This window comes from Carcharodon carcharias, chromosome 1 (assembly GCF_017639515.1).
Source record: "Carcharodon carcharias isolate sCarCar2 chromosome 1, sCarCar2.pri, whole genome shotgun sequence".
NCBI classification, from domain to species: Eukaryota; Metazoa; Chordata; class Chondrichthyes; order Lamniformes; family Lamnidae; genus Carcharodon; species Carcharodon carcharias.
Genome location: NC_054467.1, coordinates 251,164,963 through 251,186,634, shown reverse-complemented (window position 1 = coordinate 251,186,634; position 21,672 = coordinate 251,164,963). Strand labels below are relative to the sequence as shown.

At 50.3% G+C, this 21,672-nt stretch overlaps 1 protein-coding gene across 4 annotated transcripts in view; it reads left to right on the top strand.

The window, feature by feature from the left end:
• Window positions 1–11,993, top strand: part of LOC121284943 (RING finger protein 145-like) — a 39,224-nt gene extending 27,231 nt beyond the window's left edge. For all 4 annotated transcript variants that reach the window (XM_041200931.1, XM_041200911.1, XM_041200939.1 and 1 more), the window contains 4 exons: window positions 86–268; window positions 1,210–1,357; window positions 6,659–7,015; window positions 10,765–11,993. In XM_041200931.1, coding sequence (XP_041056865.1) covers window positions 86–268; window positions 1,210–1,357; window positions 6,659–7,015; window positions 10,765–11,463 — 1,387 coding nt within the window. In that variant the 3' untranslated portion in view covers window positions 11,464–11,993. The remainder of the gene's footprint in view (window positions 1–85; window positions 269–1,209; window positions 1,358–6,658; window positions 7,016–10,764) is intronic.
• The last annotated feature ends 9,679 nt before the right edge of the window (window positions 11,994–21,672 follow it).

Genomic DNA, 21,672 nt, shown 5'->3' with positions numbered 1-21,672 from the left:
GTCCCAGCTTGTGGTTTAAAAATAGTAATCCCGCACGGAGGCGTGGTGCTGCTTTTTCCCCGCTGTAATTTTATTCTCTGCCCAGAGGTGTGACGGAAGGGGTGACCTTTCTACTGCTGGCCCTGCAGACGGACCTGATTGACCTGCACGTTCTGCAGCGCACCTTCCTGCTCAGCATCATCCTCTTCATCATCTTGGCCTCCATCCTGCAGTCAATGCTGGAAATCACTGACCCCATCGTCCTTGCACTGGGGGCTTCCAGAAACAGGTGAGAAAGGTGGGGTGAGGAGGGCACACGGGGTGGGCATGTCTCTGGAGTCAGGACCTGCCGACATTCTCTTCTGAAGCTTCTCCCAGCTTACTCTTTGGTGCGCTCCGGATCCCAGTTATCTCCCAGCGCCTCGGCCAGAGTGCCTGTTATACTTCATTGGGTTTTGAAGTTGACCGGGAAGCTGGTCGACCACCAGGGGCATCACAGTGGAACCTGATTTCGCCCTTGAGTTGGTTTCCATGTCGGAAAATTCATCTACAAGATGCACTGCAGGAATTCACCAAGGCTCCTTAGTCAGCACCTTCCAAACCCACGACCACTACCATCTAGAAGGACAAGGGCAACAGATACATGTTGGAGGTTCCCTCGAAACCACACACCATCCTGAATTGGAAATATATCGCTGTTCCTTCACTGTCGCTGGGTCAAAATCCTGGAGCTCCCTTTCTAACAGCACTATGGGTGTACCTACACCACACGGACTGCTGCAGTCAAGAAGGCAGCTCACCACCACCTTCTCAAGGGCAACTAGGGATGGGCAATAAATGCTGGCCCAGCCAGTGAATGAATAGAAAAAGTTTGGGTTGTTCATTCCGGTCTCCCTGGGAGGGGTTTGCTTCCCTGGTCTCCCCTCGGGGGTGGGGGGGGTCTCTCCTTTACTGGTCAGCCTAGTGGAGGGGGGAATGCTGGGAGGGGAGGCAGGTGGGGTTGTTCCCCGGGGTGTGGGGTGTGGTGGTGAGGAGGTGGGGTGGGTGGTGGGGGTGGGGGGTGGGGGGGGGTGGTGCTCCCCGGGGAAGGGATCTCATTCTGGAACTGGTTCACGATCCCCAGCTAAGGGCTGAATGGAAGTCGATGGGACCAATCACCTATCTCTAACTTGAATTCTTTATTTTCCACCTTTTTTTTTGTATCCCTCCCACCCCCTCCCCCTTGCTCAGGAGTTTATGGAAGCATTTCCGCGCTGTCACCATGTGCCTTTTCCTGTTAGTATTTCCCAGCTTCATGGCCTATCGGATCGCACAGTTCTTCGAGATGGACTTCTGGCTGCTGATCATCATCTCCAGCAGTGCCCTGACCTCTCTCCAGGTGGGTAGGGTTAAAGGGCACCTTGGTATATGTTAATGACCAGGGCTTGGCTACACGGGTCTCAGCCTCCAACTTTGCAGGAAGTTTCGCGATGTAGTGAATAACGAGGATGACGACTGCAGACTTGAGGAAGACACGGGCTGGTGGAATGGGCAGAGGCGGGGAAGTGTGAAGTGACCTTGCTCAGGAGAATGAGGAGCAGCAATATAAAATGATTGGTGTAATTTTAAAGAGAGCAGAGAGCTCTGGAGTTTTTTACGCAAATATTTGAAGGCGGAGCAATAAGTTGAGAAGGCTGTTTTTTAAAAAAAGTCATATTCAGGCATAGTGTAGAAAAGCAAGGAATTTATAGTGAACTTTATTAATCACTGGTTAGGCCTCAGCTAGCCTGCTGTCTCCGATTCTGGGTACCGCACTTTTGTAAGGGATTTGGGTAGATTTTTGAAGGAGAAAGATTTGTTGGGGTAGGAGTGAAAAGAGCAGAATACCAATTGGAGTGCTCTTTCAAAGAGCCAGCACAAGCATGATGGACCTAATGGCCACCTCCTGTGCAGTAAGGTTCTAAGTACGTAACACCTCGCTCGTGTTCAGTTTGTATAGTTTTCTTTGTATGTGTTCTTAAGCCCTTTCTAATCCCCCCTAAGCGAGGTGTGGGGTTACAGTACTAAGATAAAGCTGCGAGTTAGTGTGGTGTCTGTAACAAGTGAGCAGGAGGTCACGACACAGAAGGAATGTTCTTGGTACATGGTCAAACAATGTAAGTGTGTGAGGGTGCGAGAGGAGGACCCTGAGCCAGGCAGTCAACAGCACCTAGAGGAGAGAGAGAGAGAGGAGGATTCCGGGACAGGCAGTCAGCAGCACCGAGAGGAGAGAGAGAGGAGGATTCCGAGATAGGCAGTCAGCAGCACCTAGAGGAGGGTGTGAGAGGAGGACTCTGGGACAGGCAGTCAGCAGCACCTAGAGGAGGGTGTGAGAGGAGGACTCTGGGACAGGCAGTCAGCAGCACCTAGAGGAGGGTGTGAGAGGAGGACTCTGGGACAGGCAGTCAGCAGCACCTAGAGGAGGATGTGAGAGGAGGACTCTGGGACAGGCAGTCAGCAGCACCTAGAGGAGGATGTGAGAGGAGGACTCTGGGACAGGCAGTCAGCAGCACCTAGAGGAGGGTGTGAGAGGAGGACTCTGGGATAGGCAGTCAGCAGCACCTAGAGGAGGGTGTGAGAGGAGGACTCCGGAACAGGCAGTCAGCAGCACCTAGAGGAGGGTGTGAGAGGAGGACTCTGGGACAGGCAGTCAGCAGCACCGAGAGGAGAGAGAGAGGAGGATTCCGAGATAGGCAGTCAGCAGCACCTAGAGGAGGGTGTGAGAGGAGGACTCTGGGACAGGCAGTCAGCAGCACCTAGAGGAGGGTGTGAGAGGAGGACGCTGGGACAGGCAGTCAGCAGCACCTAGAGGAGGATGTGAGAGGAGGACTCTGGGACAGGCAGTCAGCAGCACCTAGAGGAGGATGTGAGAGGAGGACTCTGGGACAGGCAGTCAGCAGCACCTAGAGGAGGGTGTGAGAGGAGGACTCTGGGACAGGCAGTCAGCAGCACCTAGAGGAGGATGTGAGAGGAGGACTCTGGGACAGGCAGTCAGCAGCACCGAGAGGAGAGAGAGAGGAGGATTCCGAGATAGGCAGTCAGCAGCACCTAGAGGAGGGTGTGAGAGGAGGACTCTGGGACAGGCAGTCAGCAGCACCTAGAGGAGGGTGTGAGAGGAGGACTCTGGGACAGGCAGTCAGCAGCACCTAGAGGAGGATGTGAGAGGAGGACTCTGGGACAGGCAGTCAGCAGCACCTAGAGGAGGATGTGAGAGGAGGACTCTGGGACAGGCAGTCAGCAGCACCTAGAGGAGGGTGTGAGAGGAGGACTCTGGGACAGGCAGTCAGCAGCACCTAGAGGAGGATGTGAGAGGAGGACTCTGGGACAGGCAGTCAGCAGCACCTAGAGGAGGATGTGAGAGGAGGACTCTGGGACAGGCAGTCAGCAGCACCTAGAGGAGGGTGTGAGAGGAGGACTCTGGGATAGGCAGTCAGCAGCACCTAGAGGAGGGTGTGAGAGGAGGACTCCGGAACAGGCAGTCAGCAGCACCTAGAGGAGGGTGTGAGAGGAGGACTCTGGGACAGGCAGTCAGCAGCACCGAGAGGAGAGAGAGAGGAGGATTCCGAGATAGGCAGTCAGCAGCACCTAGAGGAGGGTGTGAGAGGAGGACTCCGGGACAGGCAGTCAGCAGCACCTGGAGGATCTAGTCTATCTAGAGGATCTAACATCTAGTCTATACTCAAGCAGGAGTAAGGGTAAAATAAAGGGTAAAATAAAATCAAGGGCCCATATTCTATTAGTTAAGATGTGTCTGAGGAGCTCAGTCCCGTGATTTGCACATCCTGTGCTATGTGCATGCCCCTGGTTGTTTGGATGACCATGTGTGCAGGAGGCGCCTCCGACTGGAGCAGCTGGAGCTCTGGGTTTTGGAGCTTGAGCAGCAGCTGGGGGGCGCTGCGGAGCGTTCATGAGGCTGAGCGGTTCGTGGACAGCGCGTTTCAGGGTGCGGTCACCCCGCAGCTTAAGAGAGGGAATGGGTGACAGCCAGACAGAAGAAGGGGACCAGGCAGGTCGTGAGGGAATCCTCTGAGTGCATCTCGCCCGCAAACCGTTTTTCGGCTTTGGAAAATGGTGAGAGTGACAGTTCCTCAGAGCCAAGGCCATGGCACTGTGGGTGGTCCAGCTGCTCAGTGGGGGAGGAAGAAGTGTGGAAGGTCAATAGTGGTAGGGGATTCATTCATGAGGGGAGTAGACAGGCGCTTCTGTGGCCGTAGATGTGACTCCACGATGGTATGTTGCCTCCTTGCTGCCAGGGCCAAGGATGTTACTGAACGGCTGCAGGGCATCCTGAAGGGGGAGGGTGAACGGCCAGAGGTCGTGGTCCATGTTGGGACCAATAAGATAGGGAAGAAAGAGAAATGAGGTCCTGCAAGCAGACTTTAGGCAGTTAGGTAGGAAATTGAAATCAGGACTTCAAAGGTAGTAATCTCCAGATTACTTCCAGTGCCACGCAGTAGTAAGTATAGGAACAGAAGGATAGAGCAGATGAATGTGTGGCTGGAGAGATGGTGCAGGAGGGAGGGCTTTAGATTCCTGGGGGCACTGGGGCTGTTTCTGGGGGAGGTGGGACCTGTACAAGTTGGACGTGTTACATCTGAACAGGAACAGGACCAATATCCTCACGGGGAGGTTTGTTAATGCTGTTGGGGCGGATTTAAACTAAATTGGCAGGGGGATGGCATCCTGAAACATAGTTCAGGGAGGAGAGCAGCTGAGATGGAATTAGAGAGTCTGGAAGGCAGAGGAAACATGGGCTAGATAAGAAAGAAGTGAGTTTAACATGGCTAAATGGAATACATTTTAATGCAAGGAGCCTGAGGAATAAGGCAGGCGAGCTGAGGGCACAGATAGGCACGTGGGAGTAAGATGATAGAGCTGTGACCGAGACTTGGCTAAAAGAAATGCAGGATTGGTAGCTCAACATTCCTGGTTATAGGGCATCCAGACGAGATAGAGAGGGGGATAGAAGAGGAGTGGGGGTCGCAATTTTGATCAAGGAATCAATTATAGCAGTGAGAAGGGATGATCATCAAATGAAGCCATACGGGTAGAAACAAAAGCCACAAAAGGGGCAACCACAGTGTTGGGTGTGTACTATTGGCCCCCAAACAGCCAGGGAGAGAAAGAGGATCAAATCTGTAACCAAATTTCAGAGAAGTGTAAGAATAATGCAGCAATAGTAGGAGATTTTAATTACCCGAATAATAACTCGGATAGTCTTAGTGTGCAAAGTAGGGAGAGAGCAAAATTCTTAAGTTGCATCCAGGGGAATTTTTTTAGCCAGTAGGTAGAAAGCCCAACAAGGGAGGGGGCAGTTCTGGACCTAATATTCGAAAGTGAGCCCGGACAGGTGGAAGGCTTATCACTGGAGGAGCACTCAGATAAAAGCAAAAAACTGCGGACGCTGGAAATCTGAAACAAAAATAGAAAATGCTGGAAAAAAACTCAGCAGGTCCAACAGCATCTGTCGCGAGAAAAATAGAGTTAACATTTTGAGTCTGTGTGACCCTGGGGAGCATTTTGGACATAGTGACCATAACTCAGTTAGATTCAGGATAGTTATGGAAAGGGATAAGGTTGGGCCTCCTTCTGTGCTGTAAACGCCCAAGTCTGAGGACTAGACCCGTCATTGGGAGCTACAATCCTTCCCACTTAGCTCTGAGGAGGACAAATGGGAGCATTTTCTCAATGGGGAGAGACTAGGAGGAGGAGCAAATGGGTTTAGTGTCCACATACACGTCACAAAAGACCAGTGCACAAGTACAAGAAATGATCAAAAAGGCTATTGGAATATTGGCCTTTATCTCAATGGCACTAGAATACAGTGGGGAAGGAAGTGATGTTCCAGTATTACAGAGCCTTGGTTAGACCCCATCTGGAGCACGGTGTTCAGCTCGAGGCACAGTATCTCAGGATGATGTATTAGCCTTGGACACGGTACAATGGAGATTCAGTTTAATTTGAACCCTGTGCTGTACCTGTGTTGAAAGTATTTGATGGGGACGGTGTAGAGGGAGCTTTACTCTGTATCTAACCCCTGTGCTGTACCTGCCCTGGGAGCGTTTGATGAGGACAGTGTAGAGGGAGATTTACTCTGTATTTAGCCCATGTTGAACTTGCCCTGGGAGTGTTTAATGAGACAATGTGGAGCATCCACAGCTTTCTGGGGTGGAGAATTCCAAAGACCCTTTTGAGTGAAGTAATTTGCCCTCATCTCAGTCCCAAATCCTTATCCTGAGACTATGACCCTGAGTTGTAGACTCTCCAGCTACAGGAAACAGCCTCTGTGTCCACTCTGTAAAGCTGCCTGAGAATTTTATACATTCCAATGAGATCCAGGCAATATGGGCACAGGATGATGCCAAGGAGATGTGATTCATATAAAGATACAGTGCAGCGGTGAGCATGAGAAACTTTGACCTAGTCTTGTTTAGGTTGGCGAGAGCAGTACAGACAGCACGCTTCTGACACGAGTCTTTGGCTTGTGAGTAACTGTTTGTCCCAAACTCGTGGACGGTGCATGTAATTGGCTGGATTAACATTTTGGTTAATAAAAGGTATTAATCAACATTTGAAGTAGTCCCAAGGGCAGGGTCAAATGATGCCCACTGATGGGCACAAAATGGTCACCCTGCTGTAATAATGAACCTCCCTTTTCCAGGTGACTGGGACCCTCTTCATCTACGGGCTTTTTGTGACTGAGGATCTGAGGAGGGAGGCCATTGAGAACCTGGAGGACGTCATCTACTACGTGAACAGCTCGTGCCGGGTCCTGGAGTTCCTCGTGGCGGTGTGCGTGGTGGCTTACGGTGCGGTGGAGTCCATCTTCGGCGAGTGGAGCTGGATGGGGGCCTCGGTCATCGTCGTCCACTCTTACTTCAACGTCTGGCTGCGGGCACGCGCTGGCTGGAACAGCTTCTTCCTCCGCAGGGAGGCAGCTCGGAAGATCAGCTCGCTGCCCCGCGCCTCCCAGCAGCAGCTCCAGGACTACGCTGACGTCTGCGCCATTTGCTACCAGGTAGGGCCTCGCTCTGATGTGGAGTAGTCCCTGTTGTTGTTGTTGTAGGAAACGTGGCGCACAGCAGGATCCCACAAGCAGCAAAGCGAATGTGATCAGACGGTCTGTCTTAGTGACGTTGGAGGAGGGATCAACGTTGGACCGAACGCCTCTGGAAAACTCTCTTTCTCCTCCAACCCTCCTCTTCATGGGGTAGACAGCGTCCTGGTTTAACATCTTGCCTGACAGGTGTCAGTGCAGCACTCCCTCAGTGCTGCACTGCGAGGGTCGGCCTGGACTATTGGGCTCAGGGAGTGGGACTTGAACCGGCAACCTAGAGGCGGGAGTGCTGCCAACAGAGCCACAGCTAACACCTCTCGGGTGCGACGTTGGCGCAGTGGGCTAGATACTGACCTTTCGCCTCTAGGGATGTAGCGGGTGTGGGGGTTGGGGGTTGTGGGCGGTCAGGTCAGAGTTCAAATGTAGCCCCAGAAAGACGGGCCTAAAATGTCACGTCTGGCCATGAAGGTCCTTTGTGAGAAGAGGAAGAGGCGACTTGATTGAAATGTATAAGATCCTGAGGGGCCTTGACAGAGTGGATGTGGAAAAGATGTTTCCTCTTGTGGGAGAATCTAGAGCTAGGGGTCACTGTTTAAAAATAAGGGGTCGCTCATTTAAGACGGAAATAAGGGGAATTTTTTTCTCTGAGGGTAGTGAGCCTCAAAAAATGGTGGTAGCAGAGTCTTTGAATGTTTTTCAAGGCAGAGCTAGATCGATTCTTGATAAACAAAGGGGTGAAAGGTTATCGGGGTAGGCAGGAGGTTACAGTCAGATCAGCCATGATCTTATTGAATGGAGGAGCAGGCTCAAGGGGCCGAGTGGCCTGCTCCTGCTGCTAATTCGTACGTTTGAGTTTGGTCTTCTCTCTAGTGGGCACAGGCCTACATTATAAAGCTGCAAAGCAGCCCCACATCTTAACTCCTAGCTGCCTCGCCAGCCACTTTGCTGTATCAAATGGAGATTGAGGGGTGGGTGGTAAATACCAGTTTTGCCACCAACTCCCACATCACAAGAGTGAACAAAATAACTTTTTTTTTTAAGAGATGGGGTGGTCAGGAGTGCCCATGGGGAAGGTGAAAGTTGTTTGCTATGCTTCCTACACAGCGTTCTTCAGTCTTAAATGTGCTGTCGGTTTAAGCACCTCTTCCTCAATTCTTCCCTTGGCTTTCAAGCTTCCTTCCCTTTCCCCCTTCCCTTTCCCCCTTCCCTTTCCCCCTTCCCTTTCCCCCTTCCCTTTCCCCCTTCCCTTTCCCCCTTCCCTTTCCCCCTTCCCTTTCCCCCTTCCCTTTCCCCCTTCCCTTTCCCCCTTCCCTTTCCCCTTCCCCCTTCCCCCTTCCCCCTTCCCCCTTCCCCCTTCCCCCTTCCCCCTTCCCCCTTCCCCCTTCCCCCTTCCCTTTCCCCCTTCCCTTTCCCTTTCCCCCTTCCCCCTTACCCTTCCCTCTCCCTCTTCCCTCTCTCCCTTCCCCCTTCCCCCTCTCCCTTCCCCCTTCCCCCTCTCCCTTCCCCCTTCCCCCTCTCCTTTCCCACTTCCCCCTTCCCCCTTCCCCCCTCTCCCTTCCCCCCTCTCCCTTCCCCCCTCTCCCTTCCCCCATCCCCCCCTCCCTTCCCCCATCCCCCCCTCCCTTCCCCCATCCCCCCCTCCCTTCCCCCTTCCCCCCTCTCCCTTCCCCCTTCCCCCCTCTCCCTTCCCCCATCCCCCCCCTCCCTTCCCCCTTCCCCCCCTCTCCCTTCCCCCTTCCCCCCCTCTCCCTTCCCCCTTCCCCCTCCCCCTTCCCCCTTCCCCCTTCCCCCTTCCCCCTTCCCCCTTCCCCCTTCCCCCATCCCCCATCCCCCATCCCCCTTCCCCCTTCCCCCTTCTCCCTTCCCCCTTCCCCCTTCCTCCTTCAGACGTTTGAAACTCAAACTTGGTGTTTTGTTTTTAAATTATGGAAATGATGTAAAATTGCAAGGAGATATTCATAGGTGAAGTAAAAGGGGAAAACTGTGGCCAATGGATTTCAATGTGGGCAAATGTGTTCAAAACCTGTCACGTGGTGACTACAGAGGACTGAGCAGGTAATTTCCTCAGTGGTGATAAGCTCGGGATAGCGGAGATTCAACGAGACTTTGGGTGGGCTGGGATGAGATTGGGCAGTGCAGGGATGGTGTCAGGGGTCCCGGCTCATGGATTATTAAAATGTCATGAATGGACACAGAAAATAATCAGACAGGCTAACGCTGGCCTCCATATCTAGAGGACTAGGATACAAGGGGGCAGAAGTCATGCTTGAGCTGTACAAAGGTCTGGTTAGCTCACACCTGGAATACTGTGAACAGTTCAGGGCACCATCTGAACTTGGGACTTGGGAGCAGGAGGCTCTTTCCACTCATCGTCCCGAATAGAATTGAGCACCATTCGGCCCTTAGAGCTAGCTCCACCATTCAGTAAGATCACGGCTGATCTGATTGTGGTCTCCACTTCAATTTCCTGTTTCCCTCCCCCAATAACCTTTGACCACCCGCCCACCACCCCCCCCCACCGCCTCCCCGGTCTATCAAAAATCTGTAATTCCGCCTTGAACAAATTCAATGACCCAGCCTCCACTGCTCTCTGGGGAAGAGAATTCCACAGACTCATGACCCTGTGAGAGACAGAGGATTTCTCCTCCATCCCAGTCTTAAAAGGGAGGCCTCTTATTCTTAAACTCTGTCCCCTGGTCCTAGTCTCCCCCAGAAGAGGAAACATCCTCCACGGTATCTACCCTGCCGTGTCCCCTGAGGATCACCACACCTTAGGAAGGATATATTGGGCTTGGAGGGAGTGCAGTGTAGGTTTACTAGAATGAAGCCTGTGTTAATTCTAACATTTGGGTGTTTGATTGTCTCCAGGCTGATGGGTATTTATTGGGAATTCACTTGTGCTCATCATATAGAGGAGCAGATCTCTGTTGGTTGTTCGATTGGAGGCGCACAATACATGAGGTGTGTCTTCTAAGTAAAAGCTCCTGAGTCCAGGTTCTAGTTCTATCCTTCACGGCCTGGTTATCTGAACTGCATCAACCTGGCGTCAAAGGGTTAGGTTACGGGGAGGGATTACGCAAACCATTGTTGTATTCTCTAGAATTTAGAAGGCTAAAGGTGGATTTGATTGACGTTTTCAAGATGTAAAGGGGAACTGATAGGGTAGATAAGAGAGAAACTATTTCAGCTGCTAGGAAATCTAAAAGTAGTTCTTAAACTTGGCCTTAGTAGTGAAGGTGCTCCCACAGATTTAATTTTTATTCTTTCGTAGAATGTGTGTGTCACTGGCTGGGCCAGTATTTATTGCCCATCCCTAGTTGCCCTTGAGAAGGTGGTGGTGAGCTGCCTCCTTGAACCGCTGCAGTCCATGTGGTGTAGGTACACCCACGGTGCTGTTAGGGAGGGAGGTCCATGATTTTGACCCAGCGACAGTGAAGGAACGGCCGATATATTTCTAAGTCAGGATGGTGAGTGACTTGAAGGGGAACTTCCAGCTGGTGGTGTTCCCATCTATCTGCTGCCCTTGTCCTTCTAGATGGTAGCGGTCGTGGGTTTGGAAGGTGCTGTCTAAGGAGCCTTGGTGAGTTGCTGCAGTGCCGCTTGTCGATGAGCAAGGTGATGGCAGAGTAAATGGAGATTGAAGCGTTTGCTTCAATGGTTGCTACGTGTTGAATAATGTTTGCCTCTTGCGATTTCTTTCTTCCTCCCAGGTCATGAGAACGGCTGTTGTCACTGTGTGCGGACATTATTACCACACCTCCTGCCTCCGGCGGTGGCTGTACGTGCAGAAAACGTGCCCCATGTGCCACCAACTCATAAAGCCTTCGCCGCCTCCACCGGAACCTCCCCAGCAGGCCACGGAAGAGGAGCAGGCTCGTGAGCAGCAACAGGCCCCTCCAGGAGACAGGGATGCAAATGGTATTGCGGCACCTTCCGGAGGTGGTGGTGAGGGGCGCGCGGAGGCCGCAGGCTTTGGGCCCGGTTCCGGCGGAGACGGCAGACTGGAGAGCGATCTCGGGGAGAGCGCCGCTTCCCGACGCGAAGGCCGAGAATCTCAGCAGAGGCCAGAGCCCGACGAAGCTCGAGCCCCTCAGGTGGACGGGGCTTTCGGGGTTCCAGAATTGGAAGAGGACAAACCCGGGGAGGAAAGGGACTTGGCAGAAAACGCGAGGGGAAAGGGGAGCCCCGACTGCGACAAGGCTCCTGCCGAGGAGATCGGCCTCAAGCCCGGCACAAATGGAGAGCACGAAATGGGCACTGTGTGCAGTGAGTCACCAAATGCCGATCAGGATTTTAAACTGTTTCCAGACTTGGCAGGAACGCCATCAGAGAGCAAAGAATCTTTACCGTTTTCTGAAAGGAATGACCCCTCAGGAATAACCCTAACTTTACAGGACGAAGAGAGCTGACGGTGTTAAGGCTTGGAAATAGAGGGAGAAAATAAAAAAAAGTATATACATAAACTACGTTACTGTTAAAACTCAATTGGCTTATGTTGACAATCAGATTATGCATATATATCCCTATAAAAAGTTGAACTCTGACCTTTGTTCCAGTTTGACTGTCGTCCAGTGGTGGCCATTTTGGAAGTTGCTTGTTTTCAGAGAAGTCAGGAAGGAAAAGGGTCAAAGTTGAGCCAATGTATCCATGGCCTTACTTAAGCCCAACACGTTGAGGAGTGTGTTGGTTCCCATCCAGTGTGTGTATTTCACCAAGGTTGCTGTTGTGTGGAGCCTTACAGATAGCCTCAGAGGCCTGAGCTACCCAGGAATGACGAGGTAAAAATAGGTGTCGCTCTTCTTTATTCGTTCAAGGGATGTGAGCGTTGCTGGCTGGGCCAGCATTTTTGCTTATCCCTAATCCCCTTGAGAAAGTGGTGGTGAGCTGCCTCCTTGAACCGTTGCAGTCCATGGGGTGTAGGTGCACCCACAGTGCTGTTAGGGAGGGAGTTCCAGGATTTTGACCCAGCGACAGTGAAGGAACGGCGATATATTTCCAAGTCAGGGTGGTGTGTGACTTGGAAGGGAACTTGCAGATGGTGATGTTCCCATGCATTTGCTGCCCTTGCCCTTCTAGATGGTAGAGATTGCGGGTTCGGGAGGTGCTGTCGAAGGAGCCTTGGTGAGTTCCTGCAGTGCATCTTGTATATAGTACACATCCCCTCATTTTCCTTTTGTTCCAGCATCTCCTGTCCATTAATACTCGGTCCCCTCTTATCAGTGTATCTCAGGGCAATCAGTCTTACCTACAAGCAGAAAATGCAGGAAATACTTAACTCCATTTCTCTCCTAATGAATAGTGTTTCAAATGAATGACCCTTGGTCAGAACTGGAAAATGTTGGCGATTAACAGGTCTTATGCAAGCGCAGAGGCAGAGAAATTGGGGGAGGGGAGGAAGCAGAAATGAGGGGCCCTGTGATAGGCTGAAAGGCAGAAGAGATTAAATGTCAAAAGAGATGATGGTGCAAGGCCAAAGGGAGATGGTAAATGAGGAGAGAAAAGATGGGCCTGGAGGAGATGTAAATGGCGATAGAACCATTACCAGTACTTGCTGTCTACAAGCGTGGGAGTAGTGGTAAAAGCAAAATACCGCGGATGCTGGAAATCTGAAATAAAAACAGAAAATGCTAGAAAAACTCAGCCGGTCCAGCAATATCTGTGGAGAGAGAAACAGAGTTAACGTTTCGAGTCCATCTGACTCTTCAGAGCTAGGAGAAGTAGAAATCTGATGGATTTTAGACAGGTTTAGAGGGGTTGGAGCAGGTGGAGTGAAATAGAAGGTAAGGGATAGGTGGGAGCTATATACGATATGGGAGTAGTGGATCCGAAATTGTTGAAGTGGGTGTTGAATCCAGAAGATGGCAAAGTGCCTGATCAAAAGATGAGGGGGCTGTTCCTTGAGTTTCTGTTGAATGTCATTGGAGGAGAACAGTGGAGGGGGAAGTGATGTCCACACCCAAACTCTCTTCAGCTGCACATTTCCATCCTCAACCCCCAGCCTCCGCAGGCAGGTTGGAAACCCTCCGGGAATAGGAACAGGAGGAATTCCATTCCGGCCATTGAGACTGCTCTGCCGTTCAATTAGATCATGGTTGACCTTGTGTTTGAACTCCATCTTGACTCTGAAACCCTTAATAGCCCTGCCTGAGAAAACAAAACCATTCTCTCAGCTTTGACATTCTCAATTGACCCCACAGCCCCAACCAGGGCTTTGGGGGAGAAAGTTCCAGAGAATTGTCCAGGATTCTTCATGGAATGATTGGAATAATAGGTTAATCTCTGGCGCGCTGTTGTGAGCGACTCCGGGAGAAAAATCGTAGCTTTAAAAATGTCTGTTTTTCCGTTTCCTTTGACCGATTTTGTTCGCTGGACATAACACGCAGATGAGGAAAGAGGCTATTTGGACTTATTGAGTCAAGAATCGTCTAATTGGATAATGAGTCTGCTCTCTTACCAATCAGTGTGGGGGAAGGCAGAGAGCGACCAATGGTGGAACTCTGGGTGGGTGGCCAGTGGTCATGTGATGAAACCTCCACTGAGATACGTCCAACAGAGTTGACAACCCTAACGTCCCCCCGTCCCCCCCTATCCTACCAGGTTAACCCCATGTGATCCTTCAGGTAGCAAGAGTTTGGGCAGGGGAGGAGTTGAATATTGTGTCTTGCCTTCCTCTCCCTCATTGTTCTCCCGTGCTAGTTTCCAATAGGCCGAGGGAAGAACGGAGGCAATGGCCAATGAAAGCCCATGAATCTTGGCCGTTTGATATCCAGATTCAGCACAAGGAAGGTCAGGAGTTGCCTTGTTTTAATCGATTTTTGAGATGCAATAGTTGAGTCAATATTTACTGAAGTACACCAAATTTGTGCCTTTGTACTGTTAATGCTCTCCTCTCAATCAATATGTGTTGTACTCCATATTTTTAAATGTTTTATGTGAATGTTTTGATCTCTGCATGTTTTTTGGGGAGTTGAATTGAAATGGAAATTTATTTTCTTTCTGCTCAAGTTCTGGTTGTGCTCTTTTCTCCTGTTTGTACAGCTACATGATAACCATGACTACACTGTGGACATGACATACCTTAGGACATCCTGAAGCCATTAACGGGTTAAATCATGAGGACGCTTTGCATAAACTTGGCTAGTTTTCCCAGGGACGATAGGAGATTCAAGGGGTAACCTGATCAAGGCTCTAAATATTAAGATTCAGTGGGGCAGATGTGAAGAAATGGAGAATCGAGAAGGAGGGAGCTTAATTTTGGAATTAGAGCTGAACTGTTTCAGGGGTAATGTCAGGAAGCACTTCTTCACGCACAGGCTTAAAAAACAAAAAACTGCGGATGCTTTCACACACAGGCTAGTGGGAATCCGGAACGATGACCCAAAAAAGTTGGCCCCCAATGGCCAATGTGTATTGCCAGCAACATCAGTCAGTCAAGTAACCTGGTCATTTCCAGCATCCGCAGTTTTTTTGTTTTTATCTCTGTGTTTAATTGACTGCCACTGCTCTTCAAGAAATGCCTACCTCCTTGAAGAAGTTCTGTTCTTTTCTGCGACAAGATTTCCGTACCTCTCTTTTGCCTTGCTCACCTTCATTGCTTTCCATTTCCCTCCTGGTGTTTGACAAGGTGTTTACTAAAACCCGCTTTCACAGCCATATCTCCTTTCTCAGTGACTGTCTCCGTCTCCGACTTACCCCACGTGGATTTCAACTGAAATTCCACCCCTCATGTTTTGAACCCACCCAGGATTACAGGTATCTCCGGGACATAAAACGTTTCTCGGACTGCTGTTCCCGTCACATTCTGAGATCCACACTCAGTGCCATGCGCCGCCTTATGAACACACTCGACCTCTCCCTCCAGCAGCAGCGCTGTACCCTTTTTCAAAGCTGCGTGTGCCCCCAGTTTTATTTTATTCTTCGGCTCAACCGACGCCTCAACAAGAAACTTTTTCTCTTTCTCTCAAGTGCTAAGGAACGCAAGCTCCAACAACTCATCGACACCAACACCCATCTAGGACCCTCCACCCCTGCCTGTCCCTCCGTCCCCACCCTTTCTTCCAATCCCAACCCCAGCCGTGTATTCACTATACCCCCTGACCTTCCCCTCTCCGATGCTGAGCGTTCAGTGCTCAGCAAAGGACTTAGTTTCATACCCTTACGCCCTCACCTCAATGAATTTCGGGCTCGGCATGATGCTGAACTCTTCTTCCGCCGTCTTCGTCTCCGGGCTCACTTCTTTGGGCAGGAGTCCTCTCCCAGTTCAACGGATCCTTTTACCCATCTCCAATGTTCTCCCTCCACCTGGACCCCTCCCTCTGGATTCTTACCTTCTCTTGATCTTTTCATTGAGAACTGTCGGCGCGACATTAGTCGTCTCAATTTCTCTGCTCCTCTCACCCATTCTAACCTGTCTCTCTCTGAACTTACTGCACTCCATTCTCTCAGGTCCAATCCTGACATTGTCATCAAACCTGCTGACAAGGGTGGTGCTGTTGTTGTCTGGCACACTGACCTCTACCTCGTGGAGGCTGAGTGTCAACTCGCAGACACTTCCTCCTACCTCTCCCTGGACCATGATCCCACCACTGAACATCAAGCCATTGTTTCCAGGACTGTCACTGACCTCATCTCCTCTGGGGATCTTCCTCCCACAGCTTCCAACCTGATAGTCGCCCAACCTCGGACGGCCCACTTCTACCTCCTACCCAAAATCCACAAACAGAACTGCCCCGGTAGACCGATCGTGTCAGCTTGCTCCGGCCCCACAGAACTCATTTCTCGTTATCTTGACTCCCTTCTCTCTCCCCTTGTCCAGTCCCTTCCCACCTACATCCGTGATTCCTCTGACACCTTACGTCACATCAACAATTTCCAGTTCCCTGGCACCAACCGCTTACTCTTCACCATGGACGTCCAATCCCTCTACACCTCCATCCCCCACCAGGATGGTCTGAGGGCCCTTAGCTTCTTCCTCGAACAGAGGCCCGTACAATCCCCATCCACCACTACTCTCCTCCGTCTGGCTGAACTTGTTCTCACGCTGAACAATTTCTCCTTCAACTCCTCTCACTTCCTCCAAATAAATGGTGTGGCTATGGGTACCCGCATGGGCCCCAGCTATACCTGTCTCTTTATGGGGTATGTGGAACATTCCTTGTTCCAGTCCTACTGCGGCCCCCTTCCACAACTCTTTCTCCATTACATCGATGATTACTTCGGTGCTGCTTCATGCTCTTGTCGGGACTTAGAAAAATTTATTAATTTTGCTTCCAATCTCCACCCCTCCATCATTTTCACGTGGTCCATCTCTGACACTTCCCTTCCCTTCCTTGACCTCTCTGTCTCAATCTCTGGTGATAGACTGTCCACCAATATCCATTACAAACCCACCGACTCCCACAGCTACCTCGACTACAGCTCCTCACACCCTGCTTCCTGTAAGGACTCCATCCCATTCTCTCAGTTCCTTCGCCTCCGTTGCATCTGTTCCGATGATGCTACCTTCAAAAACAGTTCCTCTGACATGTCCTCCTTCTTCCGTAACCGAGGTTTTCCACCCACGGTCGTTGACAGGGCCCTCAACCGTGTCCGGCCCATCTCCCGCGCATCCGCCCTCATGCCTTCTCCTCCCTCCCAGAAACATGATAGGGTCCCCCTTGTCCTCACTTATCACCCCACCAGCCTCCACATTCAAAGGATCATCCTCCGCCATTTCCGCCAACTCCAGCATGATGCCACCACCAAACACATCTTCTCTTCACCCCCCCTATCGGCATTCCGTAGGGATCGCTCCCTCCAGACACCCTGGTCCACTCCTCCATCACCCCCTACTCCTCAACCCCCTCCTATGGCACCACCCCATGCCCACGCAAAAGATGCAACACCTGCCCCTTCACTTCCTCTCCTCACTGTCCAAGGGCCCAAGCACTCTTTTCAAGGGAAGCAGCATTTCACTTGCATTTCCCCCAACTTAGTCTACTGCATTCGTTGCTCCCAATGTGGTCTCCTCTACATTGGAGAGACCAAACGTAAACTGGGCGACCGCTTTGCAGAACACCTGCGGTCTGTCCGCAAGAATGACCCAAACCTCCCTGTCGCTTGCTATTTTAACACTCCACCCTGCTCTCTTGCCCACATGTCTGTCCTTGGCTTGCTGCATTGTTCCAGTGAAGCCCAATGCAAACTGGAGAAACAGCACCTCATCTTCCGACTAGGCACTTTACAGCCTTCCGGACTGAATATTGAATTCAACAACTTTAGGTCTTGAGCTCCGTCCCCCATCCCCACCCCCTTTCTGTTTCCCCCTTCTTTTTTTTCCAATAAATTATATAGATTTTTCTTTTCCCACCTATTTCCATTATTTTAAAATATTTTAAAATCTTTTATGCTCTCCCCACCCCCACTAGAGCTATACCTTGAGTGCCCTACCATCCATTCTTAATTAGCACATTCATTTAGATAATATCACCAACTTTAACACCTATGTGTTCTTTTGTTCTATTGTTGACATCTTTTGATGATCTGCTTCTATCACTGCTCTTTGTCCCTACAACCACACCACCCCCCGACTTCTCTCTCCCTTTCCGCCCCCCCACACACCTTAAACCAGCTTATATTTCAACTCTTTCTTGGACTCGAACTCAAGTTCTGTCGAAGGGTCATGAAGACTCGAAACGTCAACTCTTTTCTTCTCCGCCGATGCTGCCAGACCTGCTGAGTTTTTCCAGGTAATTCTGTTTTTAACCTGGTCATTATCTCATTGCTGTTTGTGGGATCTTACTGTGCGCAGGTTAGCTGCCGCGCTTCTTAAATTACAACAGTGACTGCTCCTCAAAAGCATTTCGTTGGCTCGTAAAACGCATTGGGACGTTCTGAGGGTGGGGCAGGTGCTATATAAAGGCAGGTCTTTCTGTTTTTATGACCTGGCTGATGTTTATCTTTCAGCAGCACCACCACTAAAATAGGTTCCTGACCATTATCGCATCGGAAGAAAAGGAATTGCTCCGACGGTGGGGCGAACGTCACTGGAGATGTCAGAATTGGAGGAGCGCAGATACCTGAGGGTTGTGGGGCTGGAGGCGATTACAGAGAGAGGGGGGAGCAGGGGTGGTGGTGAGGACATGGAGGGATTTGGAAACCAGGATAAGAATTTTAAAATTGAAGTGTTGCCTGACTGGGAGCCAGTGTAGCTCAGCAAGCACAAGGGTGATAGGAGAACGTAGGAAATAGGAGCAGGAGAAGGCCATTCAGCCCGACGAGCCTGCTCTGCTGTTCAGCTGGATCATGGCAGCTCATCTACTCCTTGGGCTATTTTTCCCACCATCCCCACAATCCCTGGTGATCATTAGTCTCCAGAAAGCTTAGCGATTTCTGTCTTGAACATCCTCAATGATTGAGCTTCCACAGCCCTCTGGGGTAGAGAATTCCAAAGATTCAGTGCCCTCTGAGTGAGGAACTCCTCCTCCCCTCAGTCTTAAATGGCCAGGCCCTTATTCGGGGACTGTGTCCCCTGCTTCCACAACTCCCAGGCAGTGGAAGCAGCCTTTCTGCACCTACCCAGTCAAGCCCCTTAAGATTTTTGTAGGATTTAATGAGATCGCCCCGCATTCTACCAAATCCCAGAGATTACAGACCTAATCTTGCAATCTCTCTCCGAAAGGTCATTCACAGTCCTGCCATCCCAGGAATTCGTCCGGTGAATCTCCGCTGCACTCCCTCTGGGGCAAGCATGTCCTTCCTGAGACAAGAGGACCACAACTCTGCACAATTCACCGGGCACGGCCTCACCAAGGCTGTATCCAATTGAAGCAAAATTCATTTACTCCTGTACCCCAAAACCCTCTAGCGATACACACCATTGGTCTTCCTAATCGCTTGGCGACGCCCTGCATATTAGCTTTCACCTGAACGGGACTTGGTGTGGAGTTGGGACACGGGCAGCAGAGTTTTGGGTGACCCCAAGTTTATGGAGGATGGAAGACGGGGGGACCTGGGAGTGGTTGCATCTCGAGGCAACAAAGGTGAAGGTTTCAGCAGCAGATGAGCTGAGGCAGCTTCGTGGAGGTGGAAGTAGGTGGCCTTAGAGGTGGAGAGCCTATTGAGTTGGAAACTCAGCCCTGGGATCAAATTGAATCACTGAGTTTGAGAGTTGCTTCAGGGCACTGGTCAGGGTGGGCCTGTCCTGGAGTGGGCCCTTGAAAACATTCCAACTGAGGCCGGCCTAGGTGAAGAAGCCCGGGGGTGAGGAAGTGATGGGGGTCGGGGAAAGGCAGTGGGGTAAATCACTATAGCACAGTCCAGTCAAGGCCTGGTCCAGTAGCTGTTGAATACCCTCCCACCTGCTGGAAGGTACTTTGAGCTGAGGTGATTGTTTGGCAGTTTCTATCCTATCCACTAGATGGTGCAGCTGAACCAGGATTCGGTTCCCCTTCGGAAAAGAGTGCCTGACTAAACATGTGCATCCCTTAAACAGATTTTCCACAACAAATGCTCAGTGTTTAAAATTATACACAGAAGTTACAGTCTGAAGGCACTCGCACAAACATAAAAAATAGGAGCAGAAGTAGGCCAAGAGATAAAAACAAAAAACTGCGGATGCTGGAAATCCAAAACAAAAACAGAATTACCTGGAAAAACTCAGCAGGTCTGGCAGCATCGGCGGAGAAGAAAAGAGTTGACATTTCGAGTCCTCATGACCCTTCAACAGAACTGAGTGAATATTAGAAGAGGGGTGAAATATAAGCTGGTTTAAGGTGGGGGGTGGGGGGAGAGAAGTGGAGGGGGTTGGTGTGGTTGTAGGGACAAGCAAGCACTGATAGGAGCAGATAATCAAAAGATGTCACAGACAAAGGAAGAAAGAAGTGTTGAAGGTGGTGATATCTAAACGAATGTGAAACCTTGTCAAACAACAGGAGAGAAATGGAAAGCAATGAAGGTGAACAAAGCAAAAGAGAGATACAGAAATCCTGTCGCAGAGAGGGGCTAAACTTCTTCAAGGTAGGCACTTCTTGAAGAGGAGTGGCAGTCAATTAAACACAGATAAAAACAAAAAACTGCAGATGCAGGAAACACCCCCCCCCCACCTTAAACCAGCTTATAATTCACCCCTCTTCTAATATTCACTCAGTTCTGTCGAAGGGACATGAGGACTCGAAACGTCAACTCTTCTTCTCCGCCGATGCTGCCAGACCTGCTGAGTTTTTCCAGGTAATTCTGTTTTTGTTTTGGATTTCCAGCATTCGCAGTTTTTTTGTTTTTATGTGTGTTCAATTGACTGCCACTCCTCTTCAAGAAATGCCTACCTTGAAGAAGTTTTGCTCCTCTCTGCGACAGGATTTCTGTATCTCTCTTTTGCCTCGTTCACCTTCAGCGCTTTCCATTTCTCTCCTGTTGTTTGACAAGGTGTTTTACATTTGTTTAGATATCACCACCTTCAACACTTCTTTGTTCCATTGTCTGTGACATCTTTTGATGATCTGCTCCTATCACTGCTTGTTTGTCCCTACACCCACACCACCCCCCTCCACTTCTCTCCCCCCACCTTAAACCAGCTTATATTTCACCCCTCTCCTAATATTCACTCAGTTCTGTCGAAGGGTCATGAGGAGTCGAAATGTCAACTCTTTTCTTCTCCGCCGATGCTGCCAGACCTGCTGAGTTTTTCCAGGTAATTCTGTTTCTGTTGCAGAAGTAGGCTATTCTGCCTGTCAAGCCTGCTCCCCCATTCAATAAGATCACGACCATTCAACCTTTGTGTTACTAATTCTACAACCCCATCAACCCCCATTAACCTTAGATTCTTGTTAGGCAAGGGGATCAGTCCATCTGCCGTAAAAATATTCAATGACCCCGCCTCCACCACCTTCCGAGGCAGAGTTCCAAAGTTGCGCAAAAAATTCTCATCTCTGTCCTAAAAATTTTAAAACAGTGCCCCCTAATTCTGGTCCCACCCACAAGAGGGAGCATCTTTCCGACATCCACCCTGTCAAGTCCGTTCAAGGTTTTGTATACTCACCCCTCGCTCTTCTAAACTCCAGTGGAAACTAGCCCAGTCTGACCAACCTTTCCACAAAAGACAACCCACTCATTCCAGGTATCAATCCAGTAAACCTCCTCTGAACCGCCTCCAATGCATTTACACCCTTGCTTAAATAGGGAGACCAAAACTGCACACAATAATCGAGATGCGGTCTCACCATTGCCCTGTATAAATGGAGCATAATGTCCTTACTTTTACGTTCAATTCCCCTCGTGATAAAGGATAACATTCTATTAGCCCTCTTAATTACTTGCTGTACCTGCATGCTAACTTTTTGTGACTCGTGCACTGGAACACCTAGATCCCTCTGCACCTCAGAATTCTGCAGCCTATCTCCATTTAAGTAAAACTCTGCTTTTTTTATTCCTGCCAAAGTGAACAGCTTCACGTTCCCCACATTGTTCTCTCTGCCTGATGTTTGCCCACTCACTCAACCTATCTATCTGTCTGATGTTAAAATAAAGTATACTAACAGAATAATCTGTGTTCTTTCTAAAAATCCACCTTTTGGCTGAGATATTAAACAGAGGTCCCTTCTGTCCTTTCAGGTGGATTTCAATGATTTTACTTTTTAAAAGAA